This window comes from Odocoileus virginianus, chromosome 25, assembly GCF_023699985.2.
Source record: "Odocoileus virginianus isolate 20LAN1187 ecotype Illinois chromosome 25, Ovbor_1.2, whole genome shotgun sequence".
Classification (NCBI taxonomy): domain Eukaryota; kingdom Metazoa; phylum Chordata; class Mammalia; order Artiodactyla; family Cervidae; genus Odocoileus; species Odocoileus virginianus.
Window position 1 is genome coordinate 42,644,876 of NC_069698.1, and position 26,890 is coordinate 42,671,765.

At 42.4% G+C, this 26,890-nt stretch overlaps 1 protein-coding gene across 6 annotated transcripts in view; it reads right to left on the reverse strand.

Moving 5' to 3' along the window:
- Nucleotides 1–1,744: 1,744 nt before the first annotated feature.
- APP (amyloid beta precursor protein) overlaps nucleotides 1,745–26,890 on the reverse strand; it is a 286,389-nt gene continuing 261,243 nt past the window's right edge. For 3 of the 6 annotated variants that reach the window (XM_020892409.2, XM_020892406.2, XM_020892411.2), the window contains 4 exons: nucleotides 21,114–21,167; nucleotides 14,408–14,508; nucleotides 11,055–11,201; nucleotides 1,745–2,975 (listed from right to left, as the gene is read on the reverse strand). In XM_020892409.2, the coding sequence (XP_020748068.1) occupies nucleotides 2,874–2,975; nucleotides 11,055–11,201; nucleotides 14,408–14,508; nucleotides 21,114–21,167 (404 nt within the window). In that variant the 3' untranslated portion in view covers nucleotides 1,745–2,873. The remainder of the gene's footprint in view (nucleotides 2,976–11,054; nucleotides 11,202–14,407; nucleotides 14,509–21,113; nucleotides 21,168–26,890) is intronic. The other 3 variants (XM_020892410.2, XM_020892408.2, XM_020892412.2) reach the window with 1 other exon arrangement.

The window sequence follows — 26,890 nt, forward strand, 5'->3', positions numbered from 1 at the left end:
ATCTAAGGCTGAAAGGTGCTGGTTGCTTCTCAGGTTCCTGTTCTCAAGCACAGCAACACCAGGGTCAACTTGTTCTTACACACTTGGAATAGCGGTGACCCAGCCTTCTCCCAGTTGGTGCTAGTGGTAAAGAACCTGCCCGCCAATGCAGGAGACATGGGACGCAGGTTCTGCCCCTGGGTTGGGAAGATCCCCTGGAGAAGGAAATGGTAACACACTTGTGTTCTTGCCTGGAGAATTCCATGCACAGAGGACTGTGGCGGGTTACAGTCCATGGGGTCCCACGGAGTCGGACTGAAGTGACTTTGCACACACTCAGGCTTTTCCAATTAAAAACCACGTACAGTGTATGTGACATTGTTTTAAAACAGACATGAAGCAGAGGTTCTCAAGTGGGAGGGTTCTGTCCCTCATAAGAGACATCTCACAATGTCTGGAGACAATTAAAAAAAATATAGACTATTAAAAAATTAATTTATCTTTGGCTGCATGGAGTCTTTGCCGCCTTTGCTCGGGCTTTCTCTAGCTGCAGTGAGGGCGTCTCCACACAGCGGCTTCTTGTTGCTGAGCACAGGCTCTAGGGCACACGAGCTCAGAAGCTGTGGTGCATGGGCTTAGTTGCTCTGAAACATGTGGGATCTTCCCAGACCAGGGATTGAACCTGGGTCCTCTGCACTGGCAGGCAGATTCTTATCCACGGTGCCACCCAGGAAGTCCTCCGGGGACATTTTTGGTGATCATTACTGGAGAGCACCACTGGCGTGAAATGGATGGAGACCAGGAGTGCTACCAACATCTTACGATGTTCAACCAGGAGTGCTACCAACATCTTAACGATGTTCGAAACAAGGACTTACTCCCTACAGAATATCAACTGTGTGAGGACCGAGAATACTGCTTTGTCTATAACCATCAGCTGGTCTTAACTTTTATTTTCCTAGAACTCTTCTCTTCATATCTTATTATAGACTGTTACATTCTCTTTGTATGTTTGTGTTCTCCCAAACTTCACGCTGAAGCCCTGATGCCCATTGTGATGGCATTGGGAGGTGCGGCCTTTGGGAGGTGATTATGTCATGAGGGTGGAGAACTCATGAATGGGATTAGTGCCCTCCTAAGAGAGGCTCCAGAGAGATCCTAGCCCCTTCCACCACAGCGGGAACACAAGAGCTCTGTGACCCGGATGACGGCTCTCACCTGACCACACTGGCACCTTGATTTCAGACTTCTAGCCTCCAGAACCGTGAGAAGTAAATTTGATTTTTTTAGGCTCTTTTTAAAAACTTTATTTCTAAATTTTTAATAAATTTTAAAAGGATTAACTGCTTTGCAATGTTGTATTAGTTTCTGCCATATATCAACACGAATCAGCCACGGGTATACAAATGTCCCCTCCCTCTTGAATCTCCCTCCCACTTCCCACCTGATCCCCAAATTTCTGTTTATAAGCCACCCAGTAGCTTATAATATTTTATTATAGTAGCATGAATGGACTAAGACAGGGACAAAGTTGAGGACCAAGATATGGCAGCAAAGTAGTTTGGATCAAGTGAAGACCGGGTTGGGTCTATGAAGTATTTTACTAAAACTGGGAGACGCCTGTTGGCCCTAGTTTCCAGCTTGGGCTTACTGTTAAGCCACAACAGGTGTGGATACCCTGCATCAGAAAGCTCTCATCAGTCTTCCGATGACTCAGGATCAGAAGGTGGTTACCATGGAATCATTCACAACAGCACAATGCCGCTCCTCCAATAATGTATTTATTTACATGAAAAGACCATTTTATACAAATTGAGACAAATCTTGAAGGGTTTGTCCAGGCTTGCCTTCCCCATTCCCTGATTTTGTCCCTTCCACTCTACTCTTTTTTTGGTATCATAAATAAAGGGTTTTAGACTGGGTGAGAGAACCTAAATCTACTTCCTGTTTCCCCATCCAAAGTTACTTTGAATATCTAATGTCCATAACCATCCTTCAAAGAAAACTCTTGCCCAGAGTCATTTTATTTAATTTATTTATGTAATACAGTGTAGAAAGCTATCATGGTCATAAGCAATGATCCTGTACAATCATCCTGCAGAAAAGTTTTTTGGGAGAATTCTTGGTAATTTGAGACCAGCAGAGTGCTCCTACCCCTACCCTCCCCCACCCGTAAAAGTGCTTACAATGAACAGGGATTCTTTTCTTTATCAAAGATCTGAAGATACATGGACGAAAAAAGTCTCAGTTCTCAATGCCTAATGTGTGCACATAAAACAGGCACGGAGAAATAAACGTCTATCCTCGTAATTCCTACATCACACATAGAGCAGAAGCAGCAATCTGTACAGTAAAATGCAATTGTGGGGAAAAAAAAAACATCCTCTAACTCATTTGGATTACATAAAAACGTTGAACTTTAAAATGCATAGTGATCAGGAAAAGAATATTTAGGCAAGAGAAGCAGCTAAACTCCCACGTTCACAGAAAGCATTCCCCCATCGATTCTTAAAGCATATTTCAAAGTAGGACTTAGTTGGGTCACAAACCACAAGGATAATATACAACTGGCTAAGGGGCTACGTGATAAATAATCAGGAGAGAATCTATTCATGCACTAGTTGGATACAGCTAAATTCTTTACAGTACACAAAACCCATTAATAATGTAGTGTCGAGACCGAAATGTGAAGAGAGAGAATACATTACTGATTTGTATATTAATTCAAGTTCAGGCATCTACGTGTGTTACAGCACAGCTGTCGAAAGGCGATAATGAGTAAATAATAAAACAGAAGGGCTTGCTTTTTTTCCGCCTTATTCTCTAAATGAACACCGATGGGTAGTGAAGCAATGGTTTTGCCGTCCGACTTCAGAGGCTGCTGCGGCGGTGGTCTAGTTCTGCATCTGCTCAAAGAACTTGTAAGTTGGGTTTTCGTAGCCGTTCTGTTGCATCTTAGAGAGGTGGCGCTCCTCTGGGGTCACAGCGGCGTCAACCTGCAGAGCAAGAACCAGGACAAATGAGCCTTTTTAAAAAAAAAACAAAAAACAATCTTTTAGAGCGCACACGGAGAAGCGGGAGAAAGATAAGGTGCAGTGTACTCTGTTTTTTTAAGCCAAGATTGCAGAACACCCACAAATTGTCCTTTCTTTTCCACTCTGACGTAGAGGAGGAGGTCTTCCCTGGAGCGCAAATGGTAAAGAATCCACCTGCGACACGGGAGGCCCGGGTCTATCCCCGAGTGGGCAAGAGCCTCTGGAGGAGGGCATGGCAACCCACTCCAGTATTCTTGCCTGGAGAATCGTAAGGACACAGGCTGAGACGGTTGGATGGCATCACTGACTCAACGGACATGAGTCTGAGCAAACTCTGGGAGATAGTGAGGGACTGGGAAGCCTGGCGTGGTGCAGTCCATGGGGTGGCGGAGTCGGACACCACTGAGCGACTCGACAGCAACGCCTGAGCCCACCAGTTACGCAGATACTCCATCTGCCCACTAGGTGGCGCGCGCAACCTTGACCGGCCGGCTGGCCTTACGCAGGGCTCATTCGTTGCTTCCCTCCCTTAGTAGTAACTGGATGCATTTAAGACAATAAATATTATTCTCTTCCCCCGCTGGCTTGAAAAAGGACAAAAGGCTTCCATGAAAGACTGTTTTACTTGAGAGTGTGGTGTCAAGGTAGAAAAAAAAAATTCGAGTATTCGAGAGAGATTTAGCTAAGCAGAATGGGTGAGACTCAAAATCTGAACTATCTCCGCACTCTTGCTTTAGTTTGTCCCCGTTTTTTAAATCAAATTTAATGCTTTAAAGAAGGGCTCTTTTAATTAAAATAATGACATAGATGAATCAAAAAATATTAAAAGATAAAGAAAGAACATACTGCTCCAGATTATTATTTTTAACTAAGATTCTAAAAGCATGTCTGGCTGAAGATTTAAACAGATGCCCTCTGTTGATAGGGTGGGTCCTCTGAGTTGTAAATTTGGGTTTGTCCTCCCAGGGTCTTGGTCAGGGCCAGGTCCGCTTAGTCTGCAGGCTGAGCCAGATGTATGTTTGGGGCGGGGGAAGGTGTTCAGGTTTCTAGCATATCTGCTGCATCTCAAACAGGACACAGAAGAGAGGAAGTACTTATCTCTTTGCTCAATACATGAAAACTTACACTGTGTTATTACTGTTTTAAAACAAAAATAACTTTTCCCTCAGATACTGCACCAGGCAAGAAGTCAGCTGCCTGTTGACCACAAGCATGGAGACCTTAAATTAGCTGGAACCAGAGGACTGGTGACCTTGATTCTCCAAATACCACCTGGCTACCTCACCACTGATCAGCAGAAGGATGTCCACAAGCTGATCAGGCATCCTATGACCTCCCTCACTGTGTCTTTAGAAACCCTTCCCTGAAAGCCACTGGGGAGGTCAGGTCTTCCGAGAATTAGCTGCCCATACCACTTGAGTGGCTCAGAGGGTAAAGTGTCTGCCTGCAACGCGGAAGACCCAGGTCTGTCCCCCGGGATGGGAAGATCCTCTGGAGAAGGACATGGCAACCCACTCAAGTATTCTTGCCTGGAAAATCCTACGGACGGAGGAGCCTGGTGGGCTACAGTCCATGGGGTCGCAGAGTCGGACACGACTGAGGAACTTCACTTCACACTCACCACTTGCTTGGCCTTGCAACAACCTGTCCTCTGTATCTATGAGTTCAGGTTTTGTTTTGTTTTTTTTTAAAAGATTTCACATATAAGTGAACAATCACAGTATTTTTCTCTGTCTGGCTTATTTTGCTTAGCATAATATCCTCAAGGCCCATCCGTGTTATCACAAATGGCAGAATTTCCTTCCTTTTAATGGTTAGATAATATTCTATCACATGTGTATCACATTTTCTTTATCCATTCATCCATTAATTGGCACTTGGTTTGCTTCCATGCCTTGGCTATTGTAAATAATGCTGTGCTGAACATAGGAGTACAGATGTCATTTCTAGATAGTGATTTCATTTCCCTTGGATACATATTCAGCAGTGGAGTTGCTGGGTGTATGACAGTTCCGTGTTTAGTTTACTGAGGAATCTCCATACTGTTTCCACAGGGACTGCACACTCTTTCGGTCTACATTATTCATTAGCTGGTGGGGTCTAGTCATGGTATATAAATCGTCTTCCATCCCTCGACATGATGTCCCAGCACCAACAGACCTGCTCTCTGGTGTTTTTCCTTATTGGGTTCAGGGGGAAAAAAATGGTGACTACAGTTAACAATACTGTATTTGAAAGTTGTTTAAAAGAACAAATCTTCAAAGTTTTTATAACAAGAAAAAATCTGTAATTATGTGAAATGTAAGCTGTTCACTAAATTCCAGTATTCTTGCCTGGAGAATTCCATGGACCGAGAGGATTGTGGCAGGCTTATAGTTCATGGGATTGCAAAGAGTTGGACATGACTGAGTGACTTTCACTTTCAAACTTACTTTGGTAATCACCTCACAATGTGTACATATATCAAACCATCATGTTGCAAACTTAAAACTAATACAATGTTATACAATCAATATATCTCAAAAAAACTGGAATAAGCTGGGTTCCTCAAGGTTACTTTATGACTCCACCTCATGGGCCAATTGATGCATTTCAGTCTGGGCGAGAGTTGGAATGACTGCCTTGGCTAACCTCAGCGCAGCTGGAACAGACATAGAACTCCACTGGGAGGACGCCGCGCCAACGGATGCTCCACATTGCTGTCCCTGGGAGAGTAATCAGAGATGTTTCCCCAGCCCTTGCTCTGCCTTTGATCTGCTCTGTTTTCAACAAATGAGGTCACTGGGCTTTAATTGGCAATTGTGTCATTAACCAGGACCTTGTTAGTTACAATGCCGTCATTAAAGATCAGCACCAGTAATGAGGGATTCCCCTCACTCTCTGAATCTGCTTGGTGGGAAAATAGCCTGTCTGCAGTCCTATGCCATTAGAACTTGGGCATCTTTCTGCTCTGTGCCACCTCTTAAGCGAGATTTCAAAGAATGTGGAGATTAAAAAGCATCTTGCCACGGAGATCAGGCACTGCTGCATGTCTGAGTGCAGATGAAAATATAACGCTGCTTGACTATTGGAGTATTAAACTTGTACTAATACAAGTTTACCTGGACCTACGTCAACCCTCACACTGGCTGCATTCATCAGGGGCAGCTGCTGCTGCTAAGTCGCTTCAGTCGTATCCGACTGTGTGTGACCCCACGGACGGCAGTCCTGGGATTCTCCAGGCAAGAACACTGGAGTGGGTTGCCACTTTCCTTCTCCAATGCATGGAAATGAAAAGTGAAAGTGAAGTCGCTTCAGTCGTGCTCGACTCTTAGCAAGCCCAAGGACTGCAGCCTACCAGGCTCCTCCGTCCATGGGATTTTCCAGGCAAGACTACTGGAGTGGGGTGCCACTGCGTTCTCTGCATCAGGGCAGGGGAACAATTGAATACCTGATCTCCTCTTTGAAGGCCAAAGTCAAACTCTTATTTAAGAGAGCATGGCCAGAAATGCGAGGCTCAGAGGATGGTGTGTGAGTCAAGCAGCTAACTTTCCTGTCTTTTCCTGGCCTCTTTTCTACTTGCTAATCCTCATGACCCTCCGCTGCTGGGTCAAAGCTAGTCAAAGCTTTGGTTTTTCTAGTAGTCATGTATTGATGTGAGAGTTGGACTATAAAGAAAGCTGGGAACCGAAGAATTGACGCTTTTGAACTGTGGTGTTGGAGAGTCTTGAGAGGACTCTTGAGAGTCCCTTGGAGTGCAAGAAGATCCAACCAGTCCATCCTAAAGGAAATTAAGTCCTGAATATTCATTGTAAGGACTGATGCTGAAGCTGAAACTCCGAAACTTTGGCCACCTGATGGGAAGAACTGACTCTTTTGAAAAAAGATGCTGATGCTGTGAAAGATTGAAGGCAGGAGGAGAAGAGGATGACAGAGGATGAGACGGTTGGATGACATCACCTACCAACTCAAGAGGCATCACCACTCAAACCAACGAGTTTGAGTCAACTCCGGCAGTTGGTGATGGACAGGGAGGCCTAGCATGCTGCAGTCCATGTGGTCACAAAGAGTGAGACATGACTGAGCGACTGCACTGAACTGAACTGAATGCTCATGACCCTCTGCCGCTGGGAGGGTGGCTCACGGTTCCTCAGTCCTGCAGTGGGGAGGCTTGGCCCCCCGGTCTCACGAGGGCTTGGAGCCACAGGAGAAGGGGTTACCTTTACAACGTGCCACGCACGGAGTGTGGATGGCATCTTTTTATCCCCAGCTCCTCGAAAGCTAAAGGTGGAATGCTGAGTGCTCTGGTCCACAGATAAACCCACCACTGAAGGAAGTCGGGGGGAGCTTCCTCCCTTGCTGGGCGCAGTCAGCCGTCACTCACGGCTCAGCCATCGCCCTGCTGCGGGCCACCCCCAAGTGAGCCCAACCCACCATGACCCTGGGCGTACAGGGCCTCAACATCGTATCACTTCCATTCAAGTGACTGCTCACCTCCAACTGGTAATGCTTCTATGAATAAAAGCACTAGGCATGTTTCACCTGCTCATCTCTGTGATCTCCTGTAGCAATCCTTCCCTCTAAGAAGGAGCGAATCCCTGGAGATGAAAGCTTTTGTTGGGGTTTCTCCTTCATGGCTGAATTCTGTCCTGACAGACGTAGGCCCATCCATCTGGGGATACCCATTTACTCATTTTTGTTCTTAGTGAAATAAGGTTACTCATTAATGAAACAGGTTAACCAGCCATCTGGTCAAGGCTATGGTTTTTCCAGTGGTCATGTATAGATGTGAGAGTTGGAATATAAAGAAAGCTGAGTGCAGAAGAATTGATGCTTTTGAACTGTGATGTTGGAGAAGACTCTCGAGAGTCCCTTGGACTGCAAGGAGATCCAACCAGTCCATCCTAAAGGAGATCAGTCCTGGGTGTTCATTGGAAGGACTGATGCTGAAGCTGAAACTCCAATACCTTGGCCACCTGATGTGAAGGGCTGACTCATTTGAAAAGACCCTGATGCTAGGAAAGGTTGAGGGCAGGAGGAGAAGGGGACGGCAGAGGATGAGATGGTTGGATGGCATCACTGACTCATTGGACATGAGTCTGAGTAAGCTCCCTGAGTTGGTGATGGCAGGGACGTCTGGCGTGCTGCAGTCCATGGGGTCGCAAAGAATGGGACATGACTGAGTGACTGAACTGAACTGAACCAGCTGGCAATAAACTTATTTCCTTGTCCTTAAGGGGGAGAAGCCCATCAGACAGGCAGAGAAGTGTGGGTGGGGGGAATCACTTGATTCGGCACATACTCTGAGAGCAATGGTGTTGAAACCCTCTTTCATGCTGCATCACCCTGGCCAGGTGAGGCAGCCCAGGCGTTCAGGCTGGGTTGCAGTTCTGTGTGTCTGAATTCAGCTGGACTATCACCTTCCTGAGGGCTGGGATGGTATCCAGCGCCTTAGATGAAGATCTCTTCTAACAACACGGAGCTTGACGAAGGCTTGGGTTGCCTACGGATTGGAGAGAAAGGAAGACCTCTCCAGGGAGAAAGAGATGGTTTCTGGGTTCTTCACAACATCCTTCCTTTAAAAAAGAAGGAGGTGAGCAGAAATAAGGAAGAGAAACACCAAAGGAGGTGGGGCGGTCAGTCTAGCAGTTCCCAGTTGCTCTTAAGCTAACAAAATGAACAACAAGAGAAGGGCTGAAAGACTTCTCTTCCCACAGGGATGCTTTCTGGCTTAAAAATTAATTCACTTTTTTCAGAACTCGTGTTAAAGCGTCAAGTGCTCTAACAGTCCAAAACCGAGGTGACCTCTTTTTGCTAACTAATCAAAAAAAATTTTTTTTATCCCAGGAAGCTGTGTGTGTGCGTGCTAAGTTGCATCTGGTTCTTTCTGACTCCATGGACTGTAGCCTACCAGGCTCCTCTGTTCACGGGATTCTTCAGGCAAGAATACTGGAGTGAGTTGCCATGCCCTTCTCCAGGGGATCTTTCCCACCCAGGGATTGAACCCACATCTCTTATGTCTCCTGCACTGGCAGGCAGGTTCTTTACCACTAGTGCCAGCTGGGAAGCCCAAGGTTTGCTTAGATAACTATATAAAAGGCTTCCCCGGCGGCTCAGATGGTAAAGAATCGGCCTGCAATTTGGGAGACTCGGGTTCAATTGCTGGGTCAGGAAGATCCCCTGGAGAAGGGCATGGCAACCCACTCCAGTATTCTTGCCTGGAGAATTCCATGGACAGAGGAGCCTGGCGGGCTGCCCGTGGTGTGGCAAAGAGCCAGACACGACTGAGCAAGTAACACTTTCACTTTTCATATAAAAGGCTGGAGTGCTAACACTAAATATACATCGGTGATTCTCAAAACTGACTGCGTGTTTGATTCAGCTGCAAAAATCTTCTACATTGAGATTTCTAGCCTCCTATTCGGAAATTCTGTTTCCCAAGGCCTGGGGTGGGATATGGGGAATGTGTCCTTGGAAGTCGGTACCTTGTAAGTCTCAGCACGATCATGGCAGTCAGCTCCGAGATGCCTTGTTTCACTTCCTAGCATCGCGGGGCTCTGATACGGATTGTATCGCCCCCAGATTCCCATGCTGAAGTCTTAATTTCCAGTACTTTATACATAATATCCATACGTTTGTAATTTAGTTGCTAAGTCGTGTCTGACTCTTTGCGACCCCATGGACTGGAGCCCACCAGGCTCCTCTGTCCATGCCATTTTCCAGGCACCTCAATACTGGAGTGAGTTGCCATTTCCTACTCCAGGGGATCTTCCTGATGACCCAGGGATCGAATCCATGTCTCTTGCGTCTCCTGCATTGGCAGGTGGATCCTTTATCCCTGTGCCACCTGGGAAGCCCTCCTCTGACCTTGGATCTACTGAATTTGACACTGAAAGAACACTGCTTTTGTCTGGGTCTGTTTTCTCATGTATAAAATGAGATCAATTAATTGATCCTTGAGATCTTTTTTGGCTCTAGCAATTCTCAACTTCTCAAAATGTATTAATTCACTTTCTTTAATAGTTTCCTGAAAACTACATAACCTGTGAGGTTCTTCTCTTCTCAACCTGCATTTTAAATGCATATAAGGAACTTATTTGTACATTTTATTTTACAGTATTTTATGTCATAGGTTTAAGGAGTCATGTTTGAATCTCGCAGCTTAATCTATTTTGCTGGTGTAACTTACTACCTCTGTGTTGTACATACTCCTATTTCCCACAGGTTGGGCTGTTGGGAGAGTCTCGAGGAAATGGAATTGTCACTTTGTGGGTCTTTTCTCCGTCTTCAGGGCCACTGCACTAACACCTTGAAACTAAGACATTTCAGGTGCAAGGGCAGGCTAACAGGTTAACGACCTTGACTAATTTTGTCTATGTTTTTCAGCCCTTGGGAATGAAGTGATTTTCTGCAAAACTCTAAAGGTTGGAGACTGTTTACTGAAAATTATTTACTATTACCTGGCTTGAGTTAGAAGACACATGATTAATTTAAAAGTCCAGGAATAGGGACATGCCTGGTGGTCCAGTGGTTAAGATTCCACCTTTAGTGCAGGGGACACAGGTTCAGCCCCTGGTCGGGGAACTAAGATCCCACATGCCACAACTAAAGAGCCCACACGCTGCAACTGTTGAGCTCTCGGGTGCAACAAAGACCCCAGCATAGCAAAAAAAAAAAAAAAAAAAAAAAAAAAAAAAATTCCAGGAATAAATGTGTCAAAAACATTTTTTGCAACAAAATGCAGCCTTACACCTCCTTTTTTATTTGTTAACTTAAAAAAAAAAATGTTTCATGGCAATCACAATGTCCTTTAGCCAGGCATTATCCTTAGTATTATTTTGATATTTCAATACAAAATAGGAAGTTGAGATAGCATATATCCCCAATGCCTTGACCACAGTAGTTATAAGTCAGAATGAATAAAAACCAGAAGCAAGAAAATAGTTGCAACTTGAGATTGTTTTTTTCAAAGAAGAGATACTTGGATGACTCTAACACCAAGCAAGAGTCCCTTTATCGTCGTTAACTCCCAGTTGCAGACACGCGGCCCGGTTCACCTACCTCCACCACTCCATGATGGATGGATGTGTACTGTTTCTTCTTCAGCATCACCAAGGTGATGACGATCACTGTTGCTATGACAACACCGCCCACCATGAGTCCAATGATCGCACCTTTGTTGGAACCCACATCTTCTGCAAAGAACACCTTGAAAACAAATCAAGAAAAAGGATTTTAACTATGGGAGATGTATGGATGAAGAATGTGAAAAGTTTCAGTATATCCAGTCTACATTTTATGCTGTAAGTTTGAATTGTCGGTCACTCAAATTATTTGGTGCGCACTTGAAAAAAAAGCCAAATAATACTGACTAAAAATGACATCTTCAGTCTATAGAATAATGTACAACGTGCCTTCCCCAGTCCTGGAAGAGCCACTCCCCCCTACCCCTACCCCCCAATATGTCTTTAGGAAGGCAAACAGCAGCCTGCAGGCATCTGAAAACCCGACAGGTAGACATTCTGTAAGTGGGGGAGGGCAGCTCTTGGATCTATCAGACACTGGAAAGGCACGGTTCATGATTACGAAAGGAGGTCAGTATCTTCCCAGTCACAGCAGGTTTAAACTGGGAGACCTGATGCATGACAGCTATGCCTTAGGTACTTCTCCAAACCACAGATGCTCTCGTTTTCTTAGAAGGACATTTTCAATACACAGGAACATGCATTCTAAGACAAAGGCGTTAAACAGAAGAAAAAAGGCATCTTGTTACCTACTTTAAGCCACAATAATCCAGCAAGACACTAATTAACCTTGAGAAGCATCATATGCTCATAAGGCACTTATTTCAAAGAGGAGAAGCAGTCGGCAACAAGATAAGAATTTTAACAGCCACACATTGACACGCGCTTTCTTACTATGATGTCTCTGGCAACCCAACTAAAAATGCTTTAGTCTTGATGTTTATTTGAGTTAAACATGAAAAGAATTTAGAGAATACTGTGAAGAAGAAATTTATTCAGTGATAAATTTATTATACTACATTCCTTCATACTGTTTGTAAAAGCAAGTCATTATTTTTCATCTTTACATGAATGGAATTATAAAAGCACACTGCAACTTTTATCATCTTTTATGTAAGGAGATGCTCTTATGCCAGCTCATCTGGCTTAATTACTATGGAATATATGCCATGTTTGCTATATAAATTAATAAAAATAGCCCCCTAAATAATTCTTTTGATATAATCTCAAGATAGTAAAATGACAGTCAAAACTAGAACATTCCAGCAATGTGAAAAGGCGACATGAAATGCAGCAAATAAAGCAAACTTGAAAAGAGTTTTATTCATAGTTTATCTGCAACAAAACTAGAAACTGTTCATAATTATGCCCCTTTCTAAACAAATATGCTCCCTCAACATATCTGTAAAGAACAGATCATTAATTAGCTAATGATACAAGTATGCGGTAATCAGAAATGTAAGTCTGGACATCTTCCTGTGTCTTTAAGAAAATACTGTAATTTTGTAATATTCATTGCACTAATTATAGTACATTATCTTATCAACTAGTTCAGTAGAGGGAGCTGATTCTCATAATTGCTGCCGCCACCATTAGTCACTGTCGCATTACAGGAGTTTGTGTAATTGCGGAGATGGGTTTTCAGGACACAGGCACCAGAAAACGCAGAGCCACACATTAATCTTCAGCTATCTGCCCACCAGCTTCCAACTCTTCAGCAAAATTCCCAGGTTTTTTCCTTTTTTATTAACCTCTTCAGCATCACCCAGATCACGAGTGGCCCCGATTCTATAACTGAGACTGGATTAACCTGTCAAGGAAAACCATGCTTCAAAGAGTCCAGTGTGCTGTTACTGAAAAGATTATGGGAGTTGAAATGCACATGTGAACCGCAAGTCAGTTTTGGATTTGCCCCAGTTGTTTAGAGTGAAAAGAGGCACACATCATACTTCATAGGTGCTTCTGTCGGAGTTTAACACTTGGATTTATAAATTTTATTCATGATGTTTGGAAAGACAGTTTCCTCTTGAGAGGGAAAAAGACTCATACACTTATACGCACACAAACAAAAATAAAGTGCCTAAGAGCGTCCTTCTCAAGGATTATTATTGCTTTCAGAATTTTACTACCACCTTTATTCACTACTGAATGTGCAATCAAATTGTTTTCATTATTAGTTTAAGCCACTCACTGGGCTTACTCTTAAGATGGGAGGAACCCTAACATCACGAAGGACTGATTTACCTGAGGCTTTTGGTAAAGGGCTTTCTGTAACTACCTTAAAGGAGATGATGGGTGTTTTTTTTTATTTACTCCAATTCTAATATTTGAGGGGGAAAAGGGTGAGTGTATCTGAAAAGGAAGCCACTGTCTTTCCTGCCCAGTCTTCTGCTGAATAGCACTGCCGGGGACAGCACTCATCTACCCCTTCCATCCACCTCCAGAGTCCCAAACATCCCGCTCCTCAGGAAGAATTTAAAGTGTGGGGAAGGGACCGAAGGATGGGCAAGGGAGAGGCGAAGAAACCCAGGGAGAGAGTTCCACATGTGAAATTAAGCGAATGGCCATAATGCTGTTTTGTGAACCCAGGTAGTATTTGCACACATTTATTTGTGATTTTGATCCTTCACACACACCTATCATAAACCTGCTGTCCTAGAAAACAGAAATGAAGTTGATGAAAATGGCTGCTAGACTAGAAATTAATTCCGTTTTAAGTCCTTTGTGGGCTTAACTGCTTTCCAGACCTATTTCTGTTGTTGTTCAGTCGCTAAGTCATGGACTCTTTGCGACCCCATGGACTGAAGCACACTCCTCTGTTCTCCACTATCTCCTTGCATTTGCTCAAATTCATGTCCACTGAGTCGGTGGTGCTATCTAACCATTTCATACACTAAGAACTACCATCTAAAGAGGCTCTTTTTCTTTTCTTCCTGTCTTCATGATGATCCTATAGGCAAGCATGTTATTTTTGTTTTAATCTTTTCCTTAACTGGATTTCTGACCCAGGAGGAATGTGAGTCATTTGGCAAGACAGAGTGGCCAGAAGAGGGAGACTTCGTCACCTACCAATTTTTACTTATTTATTTTTTAACTATTTTTCATTGGGGTATAGCCAATTAACAATGCTGTGATAGTTTCAGGTAAGCAGCGGAGGGACTCAGTCACACACACACACACACACGTATCCAATCTCTCCCTAACTCCCCTCCCATCCAGGCTGCCACGTAACATTGAGCAGAGTTCCCTGGGCCCTGCAGTAGGACCTTGTTGGCTAATCCATCTTAAAGATAGCCGTATGCACACGTCCATCCCACAAGTTCGTTCTCTAACTCTGTGAGTCTGCTTCTGCTTTGTAAGTTCATCTGTATCACTTCTTTTTTCACCTACCAATTTTTGATGATGAACTTCATATCCTGAATCATGTCGGAATTCTGCGTCCATCTTCACTTCAGAGATCTCTTCCGTCTTGATGTTTGTTAATCCTGAACCTGTATGACACCATAAGCATTGTATCATAATCAAAACATACAGGCCAGTCCATTTGTTTTATCTATAAACAATATCATTACAACACAAAGCCTACCAGAAACTTCCTCCTAAGCCTAAAGTTAGACAAAAATAGATTAACGACTTTCTTCAAGAAAAATGACACCTTATATTTAAATCCTTAACCACTACCTTTTTTAAACAAAAAGAAATTAAAGATTAAAGAAATTTGAACTTAAGGCTTCTATTGCCTTTAAGCACATGCTATAATTTTTTTTCTTAATGGGGAAAAACAGAAGTTAAATGCTAGTTGGGAGGCTGGCAACGATTTGTTCCCAGAATATGCTGGCTTGGTTTAGGGGCTTATTGCTTAGCCTATAATGTGTCTCTTTCCTTCAGAAAAAGTAATAAAAGGCTTTAAAAATGAGCATTAATTACCTGGTAGAACAAAACTGCTACTTTGGGACTTTGTTCCTATTACAAATAAATTATGCTCATGCATCTATGCAGTGAAGCTCTGTAAAAATCGTATCATTTATTTAGTTAAGTGATTTAGTTACAGATATTAATACAAAATGTAACTGGTTCATCTGCTGAATAAAGAACTGCAGTACATAATTTTTGAAAAATGTTTCTGTGGGACTAAGAGGATTTCTAATGTACTAATGCTTCTTTATAAATTACTATATGATCCTTACACTAATTGTTATCATGAATTTAATTTTTCTGATGATAATTTGAAGTTTAAAAACAAAACGCAAAGTAATTTTTAAAACCCAAAGTGAAAGAGTGCAATATAAATATGATTTACATGTTGTAGTGTTTAAATATCAAAAGTCTGAATTTTGGGATGAGAATGGCTTCTAAGATCACCTGTTTTCTGCTCTTCACACCCAGGGGTAAACTCTCAGCGTTACTTGAAAAGAGAGGAACACATCAGCTTGCCTCCATTTTCAGACAGCTTTGTCTACTAGAATGCTGTTTCTTGCACTGAGCCAAAACCAGTTTCCTTGTAACTTCCACTCTTTGTTCAACACAGAACAAGCCTGAATCTCCCTTCTGCACAATAGCCTTGAACAGATCAGAAACTCAAGAAGAGATGTCATGTTCCTGCGGATTTTTCTCCTACTTGGGCTCCACGTTCCTTCAGCTCCCATGGGACCTCATTTCTTGCTTTTGGTCTGTCGCTCTTACAATCCTGTCTACAAGGTGCTGTGAACCCTGTCACGCATCTTGTTAAAAGTGAAAAGCAATGTCCACAGCGTATGACAGGCCAGTCTAACAGCACACTCTATACAAAAGGGAACAGGATAATTTGACAAGATCCAGGGAGCTCATGCTGGTTGTGACATATCACTGATTCCTTGGCCAATTGCTCAAAGAGCTTCCACTTAACAACCTATTCAAAAATGGGCCCTAGATCAACGTCAATCTCCATCCAGCTGATAGCCTGTGATGCTGTCTTCTGCTCATCAGAAATAACATTTTCTTATTCCTGTCTTCCCAGGTCTTGCTAGTCCACAAAGATCAGTGAGAGCGGTTCTGCGATCTCGCCCTCAAGTTCTCCAAGCCTGTGAGTTCCCTGGGTCCTAGGGACTTACACCTGGGTAGAGAAGTGTGGTAGTTTAAAAATATAGCCACAAATTATAGATGCTCTTACCATCAAGAGGTGGGACTTAATTCCTTTGTGTGTAGACCTGATATATAGAGACTTGCTTCTAATGAACAGAATGTGGCAAAAGTGGTGGTGTGTGACTTGAGACTGGATTGTAAAGGACAGGTTCCTTTGTAATCTACCTCAGATCACTTGGTCTGGGGAAAGTCGGCTGCCATGTTGTGAGGGTACTCAAGCAGTCCTATTAAAAAGATTCACATGGTCAGGCACCGAGATCTCCTGCCAACTGCCACGTGAGAGAGCCATCATGGGAAAAAACCCGACCAGCCCAGCCAAACCTTAAGCCCTCAGATGCATGGAGCTGTGGCAGATGTCTTGATAGAAACATCCTGGGAGACCCTGAGCCTTAAGCATCCAGCTAAGCCATGCCTGAAATCCTTGAAATTCATTATAAGAAGCGAAATGTTTATTTTTAAGTTGCTAAGTTATGGGGTTATTTATTATATAGTAATAGACAGTCATCACAAAAGACTGTGTGCTCAAGTGTGTCTCTTTGCGATACCATGGGCTGCAGCCTGCCAGGCTCCTCTGTCCATGGGATTTTTTTCAGGCAAGAATACTGGAGTGGGTTGCTATTTCCTCCTCCATGGGAATCTTCCTGACCCAGGGATCAAACCCACGTCTCCTGCACTTCCTGTGGGTTCTTTAACCACTGCGCCACTGGGAAGCCCATTACAAAGGACTAGTGCCTTCTTTTCTCATCTTCATCTTTCTAGGGCTTTGATTTCCTTTTAACAAAAGACCATTCTCTTCAATATACACATGAAAGACAGAAGCACCATCAGAGTGGGGCGGTTTCTCCTCTCATCTTTTAACTGGTCTGCTCAGCACACTGACTGTCCCTGACCCCTAACCCCATCACAAGAACTGTAAGGCTCCCCATTCTTATTTATGTTCCTGCCTTAAAATGAGCAGCACTTTCTAATAAATTTCATCTTATTCTGACCTTCAGTCTTCATGAAACAAATTTTTATTGGGCTGTGACATTAATGCTTGTTTATCCCTCATTAGTTGTACATTTTTCTCTTTCTACAAATCCTTTTAAATCTGAGGTCCTTTAAAAACTAAAGTCATTTCTTTATACCTTACCTCTTTCTGTCATCAGGACCTAACAATGCAACAGTTAAAGTTATATTTCTGAGATTTTAAGAAAACTCTCTTGAATACTCTTTCCTTCGAGATTTGTGAGACAAATAACCACATTATTAAAAGGTAAAGAATGAGCTAGCTTTTCACTCAAAATTTAAAAAACCCAAACTCTTCCTGAAAGGATACCAAGAGTACTTTCAATGGTCAAAAATTTTTCAAATTCATGCAGTAAGTCAGAACAACAGATTATGGCACAATAGTTTGTAGGACTTTCAGAAGAAAAAGAGTTTCATTTTTTTGTACAGCATGTATAGTCAAGTCACTGGAGAGCCTTTCATTATGCAAATCTTATTTAAAGGGGAAAAACTAATAAGCTTTCACCAGGGAAATATCGTTGATAATAAAAGCTGAAACCGTGTCTAGTGATATGTGATGATTTAAGAAGATGCAAATAAATTGCGTGGCCCTTTGCTTTCTGGTCTACCCGATGCAATCCCTGAGTCATTCTGATTCTATTCTAAGCCCTGCTGGGACTCTTGTTCTCTAAGTCATGGTGAGTCAGGAATAGCCTGCTGTTCATTTGAAGGACCTTTCTCAAAGGATCTGGTTTTCTTTATTAGGACTGGAGAACATTGGTTAAATTATAGTGGAAACATACCTCAGAGACATTGGGGGTTTAATTTCAGACCATCACAATAAAGTAAATATTGCAATAAAGTGAGTCACACACATTTTTTGGTTTCCCAGTGCATATAAAGGTTATGCTTGCCCTGCACTGTAGTCTATTAAAAAAAAAAAAAACAATGTGTGTACCTTAATTAAAAATACTTTATTGCCAAAAAAGGCTACCCATCATCTCAGCCTTCAGTGAGCTGTAATCTTCTTGCAATAGTAACATCAAAGATGATTATCACAGATCACCATGATATAATGATAATAAAGAAGTTCGGAACAACCAGACAGTTACCGAAAAGTGACCTACAGTCACGAACTGAACAAATGCTGCTGGAAAAATGGAGCTTGCTTATCTCAGGGTTGCCACAAATCTTCAGTTTGTAAAAAAATGCAATAACTGTAAAGTGCTATAAAGTGAGGTATGTCTGTATTTGTCTTCTTTATTCTGGTCAAATGGTGTAACTCGTCCTTCAGAGTCTATTTCTCTTAGGAAGTAAGCCTAGGGGAGTAGCTATAAAGGTCACTGTTCCAGAAATCACTACTGATATTATGGTTTCCCTTCAAGACACTACATTCTAAAAGTTACTGTGTCCTGGTATTTCAGATAAGAAAGTCAAGGAGAAGCCCTTTTCCTCAGCTGTGATTATACAAAAGCCGTTTCTCTACTTGTTTCCAAGTGACAATAGTGATTGTTCAAAAAACAATGCCATCAATTGAATGACATGATGGGACAATCTTGGAAGGGTCTTTTAAGTTCAGGAAGAATAACAATATAATTTGGCACAGCAGATTCAGGCATGTGGTCTCAGAAAGTGTGATGATGAAGAACCAAAACCAACGCTATTCAACGGGAAATGTAGGGGGAAATTGATCCACATGTCCAAGAGACTCATTACAAGTGCAAAAAATACAGAGCATATGTATAACTAAATACACACGCAGCAAGTAAAGTTATTCAGAAACATATCTTAGTTAGAGTCTGCCTCACTTTCTCTCTGAGAATTCTTTCCCATCTATGGCCCTCTCCTGGGGGAACTCAAGTTTTACAACAGTGTAAGAAAGGGAGATTGGCCCCAGTCATTCTCTCATCCATACAGAACTCTTCTCATCTTGGCCAATGGATATGCTCCAAACCTTTCAAAACCCATCCCGAAGTTCATTTCCAGCAATGCACCCCTCGGTTAATGGCCCACCTGCTCACATTCCAAACATCACAAGGTGGTTTACACTTTCTGTTGCTTTGAATTGCCTTGTCTTTCTAATTCCATCTCATCTTTCTAAATATGTACACTGTGACTCTTCTATGTCACTTCAAGCTCCTGAGAGCAAGGACCTTATCACTTCAATTCTTTCAACCCTCGAAGCAGCTGAGGGGTCTTCATAAAATAGCAAACGGAGCTACTGCCACCGTTACAACGGGGACTTTAGAAAAGGCTTCTTCCCATCTCTATATATCCTCTAACTATTCTCTAGCTCTTCCCTGAAAACAAACTGCTTTTGTTTAAGAATGCATGGAGAATTCTGTTTCATGTTAAAATTAAAAAAAAAAAAAAAAAAAGACTTAGGTGGTGTTACCTCTTCCTGGGTATTTCAGTAGGACCATAATGGCCCTGTGTGCCCAATACAGCAATTTAATAAAACTGGTTGAGTGAGTGCTTCTAATTCACACTGCCTGCTTGTGGATGAGAAGCATCTCTTCCTTTAAAAATAAAGTAGGAAGTGCCATGAAAAAATGGCCCACGGCAAAGGACCACCTGAGCTGGTCTCAAATGCAATTAGAATGGAACCAACCCTCAGCCTTGAGTCCTACCAGTGGGCTGAGCAGGCTGGGGATGTGTCAATTCCCCATTTCTCGAAATTCACGTGTGTAACACGGGCAATAAGGAAGACGTTAGGCGAGCTGAAGTTGTGCCTGACTTACTGTAGTTCATGTCTCTCTGAAAAGCCCTACAGAAACGGATCATAGAATCAAGGAGATTGGCTGTCAAGACCCGTCACTCCACCGGCCCTGATGCCCTGTTAATTACACTGCAGAGGCTCGAAGAAGCCACAGGCAGACTGAATTTCTCAATGATGGTGGCTGGAGGCAGATGCAATCTGAACCTGAGCTGGAAGAAAGAGGGGCAGGGTCTGCTTCTGGCCCTGCTGCTGGCTGCATCTGAACAGGGGATCAGAGGTCAACAACCTCCAAGCATTAACAAGTCCCTGTGAGGTTAACGCCCTGTTCCGAGATGACTACAGGGGACGTTATGAGGATACAGAGGGAAAATATGGCTAGGGTTGCACCCTTGGGAGTAAAATGTTCCCAAAACACACAGAGATTTGTCAATTCGGTTAACTTCTCTCCTCTTTCCGATCCACTGAAAGCAATGGTGCTATCAACTGGGTGAGGTTGTGCATGGGGTCAAAACCAGGCATGTATGTTTCTGTTCTGTGTAAAAGTAAATTTGAGACCTAGGCTCAATACAGAACAAAGGTGAAAACATGTTTCTTCTTAATGCTCAGGAAATTACAAAAAAAGAGACGTGTCCATACTAGTGTTAATGGGAATTTAAAGTAGCATAAAAAATAAAGGGCTTGTATGGAAAATTAGGTACGGGACTTCCGCTGTGTTTAAGACACTCATCAAGAATAACTGTCTACAACCCACAAAAGATAAAATGGAAATATTTCTGGGCTCAAACGATATTCCAATTCTGCTATTTTTAGGAAGACACGTCTAACTGAAGAACTGAAATTTGAACCCAGTTCAGCTAGAAACGGAGCATCCGGACAGCAAACAAGAAAGGAAGAAATGAGATGTTCCTAGCAGTAACCAAGTCGACACCAGCTGGAGTCTACGTCTGTGTGGGTCTCCATTTTTTGAGGAAAGATAGGGTCTCTAGAACTCTCTCCACTTAAAAAAAGAAAAAAATCCCAATCATTAGAAGGGCTCCTTTATCATTGTCTCAAAAGAAACGCTAAGAAAGAAAAAAAAAAGTCACCTAACGAGGAACTTGGGCAATGAAGTGTAAGGGAAAACGAAGGGAGAGTTTTAAAGTTTGGTTTCCACGGTCCTTTCACGTCCTGCCTCTCCAACGCTGCAATGCGGAGGGACTGACCCCGCAGAAAGGGGCTGCGTCTGCGTAAGCGCGGGATGCGGAGGGGCGGAGGGGCCCCGCGTTATACCTGGTCGAGTGGTCAGTCCTCGGTCGGCAGCAGGGCGGGCGTCAACAGGCTCGACTGGGTGCCGGAAGCAAGGTACACGGAAAGCAAACAAGACAAATCGAGATGGTTAAGTTGTGGCTCCTGAACACAGCGCGGGGGGAAAAAAGGCATGTGCAATACACAAGTCATATACAAAAAAAAGGAGCAGCTAGAAAAGAACCAGTTAATCCTGAGCATCAAGGATGGGAGGGGTACCACTTCAAAAGGCTTATCGCTATCCACGTGCCAATCCTACTCCTGAAGTTTTCCAATAAAAGCACTCACCAGGATAGCGGCAACATCAAAGCAGACGGGCTGGTGAGAGTGGCTTTTCCTCTCAGTGAGTTTACCGATAGTTTCTTGGCTTTTGATTAGAAATAAAATACATGATACCCAGTCCAGTGGAAAATCTTAAAGATAACTCCTTTTACAACTGTCCAACCTTATCTTATTTTACACTTAATTAACTACAAAAGGACTCCGTTAAATCCCCAGGGGAAATGCAAATAGGAATTTATCAGGAGAACAAAGCTTCACCACATAACCTGCCATTTAGCGAATCGAATTTGTTCCCAGTTTGAAGGAGGCAGAGGTAAGCCAGAGTTTATCTCCCTCTCTGTATTTTTTTAATTTTTCTCTCTCTGGTTAAAGACTGGTTTCTATTTAATAGATGACATACAGTTGAAATATATGAAGTTGAGAGTATTTCCTTTTGTGTTTGTCGACTTTCACAATTTGGGGTTTGGCCCAAAGAAAACGTTGAGGGCAGCACAATACTGTCCTCTATTATTTGCCATTAGCTGGTATTTCCAAAGTGCTTCAGGTTCTCAGAAAATATTAAGTTGAACTTACCCTGGTCTTTCAAGAAATGGGCAAGGGGGAGAAGCAAAGCTTTTAGGATTAACAATGGACAAGAGGACAGAGAAGCCAGGCTGCTTGCTGTTCTTTAGTCGCTAAGTCACGTCTGACTCTTTTGTGACCCCATGGACCGTAGCCCCATCCATGGGCTATCCCAGGCAAGAGTACTACAGTGGGTTGCATTTCATTCTCCTTCTTCCTGACCCAGGGATCGAACCCACGTCTCCTTCATTGGCAGGTTGATTCCTTACCAACCTGCGAAGCTCAGTAAAGCCAGGAAGGAGGGATAAGGCCTCTTGGGTATGGCCCTGGAGATAGAAAGGTAAGAAGGTGAGGAAAAGTGAGCAGTGGTGTCCGTGGGAGGAGAAGGTGTCCTGGATGGGACGGCATTTGGATCAGCAATTTCAACAAGGCCATACAGCTTAGGGATGCATACAAGCCCAGGCATTCAAAGATGGGATTATATGCCCAAGTCAACTCTGAATGCCACACACTAGCAGGAACAGTGAGGGAGAAGGCAACGGCAGCAAGCCAAGTCTTCAAAACAGGAGTAAAAAGTGTTGCTGAGAATACCAAGACGTTTGGATGCATCCAAAGAAAAGGTGATCTGGCCCTTTATCATGCAGTCTGGCAGAAAGCAGGGTGGAGACACCCAAACACGACATTTATAATGTAAGTGACCAAGGGCAAATGACCACATCTGAGGCTGTTTTTTTATAAGTAAAATATTAGTAGAAATAATAACTTATCTTCTGATTATAACGAGGAAGCAAAAATTTTTAAAAACCCATTTCAGAAACTCTCCAATACTATAAAATTACATTTATTAAATATCCTACTTATGAATTAATCTATGACACCTATTGTGAGGATGACTAATACTCTGTTCACTATCAAATGAAGACATACTACTTACTGCAACTCATAAATACACGTGAACAATACTGTTTCTCTGTATTTCATCCTTTTTCCATTGAATAAGGGACTTTATTACTCCTTATAAAAATGGGTGTTCACAGAAGGATTATTGTAGTTTTTGAGGACTTCCTGATGACAAGAGCCCCAAATGGTGCATCAGTTGAAGAAAAAGATACCAAAATCACAGAGCATAACCTTCATCAGTGGTTAAATCATTAGAAACTGTGATTCAGGGGGAAGCAGTTGAGTGTGTGGTTTAAATTCTGGCTGAAGGCCTGGTGGTCAGGCTCGGGATCCACTTTAATGACACTACTTCTACCTTCTGTGCTTTTGGGCAAATCTCATTCTTCCTGAACCTCAGTCTGTCACAAGGAATCTAGGTTTTCCCAGGGCTGAAACATGCACATGTATGCCTAAGACCTTTACAAATGATGAAGCCTTATTCCTTAATTACTCAAAGGAATATGGAAACACATCAACTGTGCATAGAAAAAAATCTGAAAGATACTACCACAAAAAGCTATCATTTATTCTGGGTGAGAGATCACTCCTATACATTTCTCTGCCTTTTTGAAGGTGCATGTATTATTTGAAAACAGTAATAAATACTTTTTCTGTGTTTTGGGAAGATAAACAACAATAGTTTTAGTGATGTAAACCTTAGTTTAACAATGTGAGGCTGATTTAATATGAATAAATATTCAAAAAATAAGGTATTCTTGTGTTCAGTGACCAGACCTCTATACATTTTTAAAAAGATAATCACATCACTGTAAAAAAAAAAACAAAAAACACACTGACAAGACAAAGGATTGTATTATTTCCAATCCAAAATAAATATTTCTAATTTTTCAAATTAGACCATTTACTTGTTGAGCCAGAAAGTAACTTCAATATAGTGTTCAAAACATGTTATTTTGGCTGTATAGTAAATTAAACATAAGAAACATAAAAACTTTAGCAGAAATGTGTTATTTCACTGCCTGCAGCAGCTTTGCATCAAATAGTCCCCTACATAAAGAGAGAAATAGGATGGCAACTCAAGGACTTCTGAGTTTGTTGCTTCTGGTGTTCACTGCATTAATAACAAACCAATTCTAAGCTAAACACTACCCAGCATAAACTCTCCTCCCCACCAGTCCCAAGGTGATAGAAGGTCAACAGGAAACCAGTTTCACACGTAGATTAAGAGGGGCCTGAAAAGGCGTGGCTTCCAGGTTTGATGAAAGACATTATTTAATCTCATTTTCCCCATTTTAAAAGTGCTTTGTTCATTGCGGCATTATGGCTAAGTGAAAATGGACCAGGGGGCAACTTCTCGATGCAATCATGCACATCCAGTCTTACAAGACCTCTTATGCCTCTGGAGGAATACTAGAGTATTCTGTGTCTGTGTTACACATAGACAAGCTGACTGCTGGCCACAGAGACTTTCCAGTGGCCACTGCATTTTCCTGATTTTCAGCCTGGCCTGTTCAGGCAGTCATGCAAATACAGAACAAAAACAAACGCTATCAACACAAAAGCTTTCAGCCAGATGATTTCATGATCCATGAGAACAACCGTTTTAGGAACAACAGCCTCACTTCAGTTTAGCCATTTCAGTTATATGGCTCAGAAAAGCCACAGAATAAAAATCCCTGAAGGCAAATCGCGGCTGGTCAAAGAGCTTAAAATATTGGAAAACTGTTCTATGATACACTGATTTGTTCAATATAAATTAAAAGAATGCCTGGGTGACTGACCCTCTCTGTGGATTTGACTGATAGTTCTTGAGAAAAACAACAAATTCTGGTAGGCCTTTGAAGCTCTGATGATGATAAGAATTGCAGGAACAATGAAAGGAAATCCTTTGAGAATTTTAGATATTTTCAATAGCCCTGTATATAGGAGCACATGTCGGTAAGATTAGCAAGGAACAAGGCTCTGGGGAGAGGGAGAAGAGGAAGATGGGGAGAAAGAGTGAGATTTTAGAACTATGTTATGGTTTGTTGCATTCATTAATTTTAAGGATACATTAAGTCCTCTACATACGAACCTCTGAGTGGCAAGTTTTCAAAGATGTGAACGTGTGGCTGCATGTCGAGTCACGTAAGTTAGTTCACGTGTCTGGGGTACATGGTCACGTGCGTGCATCTTCTACAGGTGGCTGTGCTTTTCTGTAATTTTTACTGTGTAATCCAGGATAGAGTACAGTATTACAGTATCTTTATTTCAAGCCTGGGATGTCCAGAAGCAAGTGTAAAAGCAGCTGGTACGAACTGTACTTTTCTTTTTTTTTAAACTACTGTACTTTTCAAGGTACTGTGCTGTAAGATGAAACGTATTTTCTATTTTTTTGTTTGTTTGACTTAATTCAGTGATGTTTACTTTTTATGTATTGTGTGTCGCTCAGTCATGTCCGACTCTTTGCGAGCACATGGACTGCAGCCCGCCAGGCTCCTCCGTCCATCAGATTTCCCAGGCAAGAATACTGGAGTGGGTTGCTATTCTCTTCTTCAGGGGATCTTCCTGACCCAGGGATCAAACTTGTCCCCCTGCACTGCAGGCAGATTCTTTACATCTGAGCCACCAGGGAAGCCCCTTTTATGTATTATTTGTGTGAGATGTATTATACATCTGTTCCAGTATAGTAGTGCTATATAGCCAGTTGTGTTAGTTGGGTACCTAGACTAACTCTGTTGAGCTTACGAATGAACTGGATTTATGAACGTGCTCTCAGAACGAAACTCCCATTCGTATGTAGGGGACTTACTGTATACTGTTTAGGTCATAGGGTGACTCTGAGACAAGCTGGTAAAACTTCTCTAATAAGGTCCTGGTTCTACTTTTTTAAAAAAGAAAACTACCACTGAACATTTCCTACATTTCAAGCACTTTACTAAGAGTTTTTCATACCATCTTATGTAATGCTCACACCCTTTTGAGTTAGCAGTTATTACCAACTTCGTTTTACAAAATAGGAAATAGTCAGAGACACTTTGTGACTTGGCCCAGATCACATAGCTGGAATTTAAACCCTGATGCACAGCATTCTTGAGTGTGGGATGGTGGGGAATGTGGAGGTCTTTCGGGTTGCCACTGTGATAGGAGAAGGAGGGAGGATGTCAATGGCATTTAATAGCTGGGGATCTGGGATGCCAGATGGAAATCACAGGGCAAACTCACACAAATAAACATGGTCCTGCACCCCACACAGCTTCCTAAATTCCTGCTGGACTTTTATTTCTGCACAGTTCTTACTGTAACCTGGAACTTCCCAGAGCCCACCAATGGATAATATGAAAAAAAACTTTAATTCAGGACCTCTGTATCAGTCTATATCTGTATTTGTTACATCCGCAAGGGGGCAGACACTTGACTGCCATGCTTTCCTCTGGTAGTCAAGCCTGAACACTTACTGAAACATTTACTTTGATGTCTGTTATACTGACTCCCCCCTAAACACTGTCAGTTCATTTTAAGATTCATTAAAGAGACTTTTCAACATTTAGAAAAGGAGGGTTGGTCTGATGATGGTGAAAATCAGAACTCAGATTTTGACATCTTAAGTATTATTGCCTCCAATATTCTTCTGCAAGTTTGTTGTTAATCAATAACATCCTTATGTAACAAGAATATTAGCTCTTTTAATGAGGCTTAGGCAATATAACATCTGTTTCTTGGTCAAGGCTCCAGAGGCACTGACTTTGTCCAACTGGGCATCTAACTTGGCAACACTCAAGGGCATGGAGGTACGTGTTTAGTCCATTGCTGTTCTGCGATATCGACAAACTATTTTTCTACTTGACTCTGACCCTTTGGATCAGTGATCCAACGGATCACTTTGGGGGAAACCTAGGATAAGAAGTCCAGTGTTCTTTCTTTGGATTCATTTGCAAGAGAAGTCGGGGAAAAAAAAAATCACAACATGCTTTCAAACTTGGACCAACACTGAATTGTTTCGTGCTTGATGTGGGAGAAGTGTCAAGGGGCAGAAGATC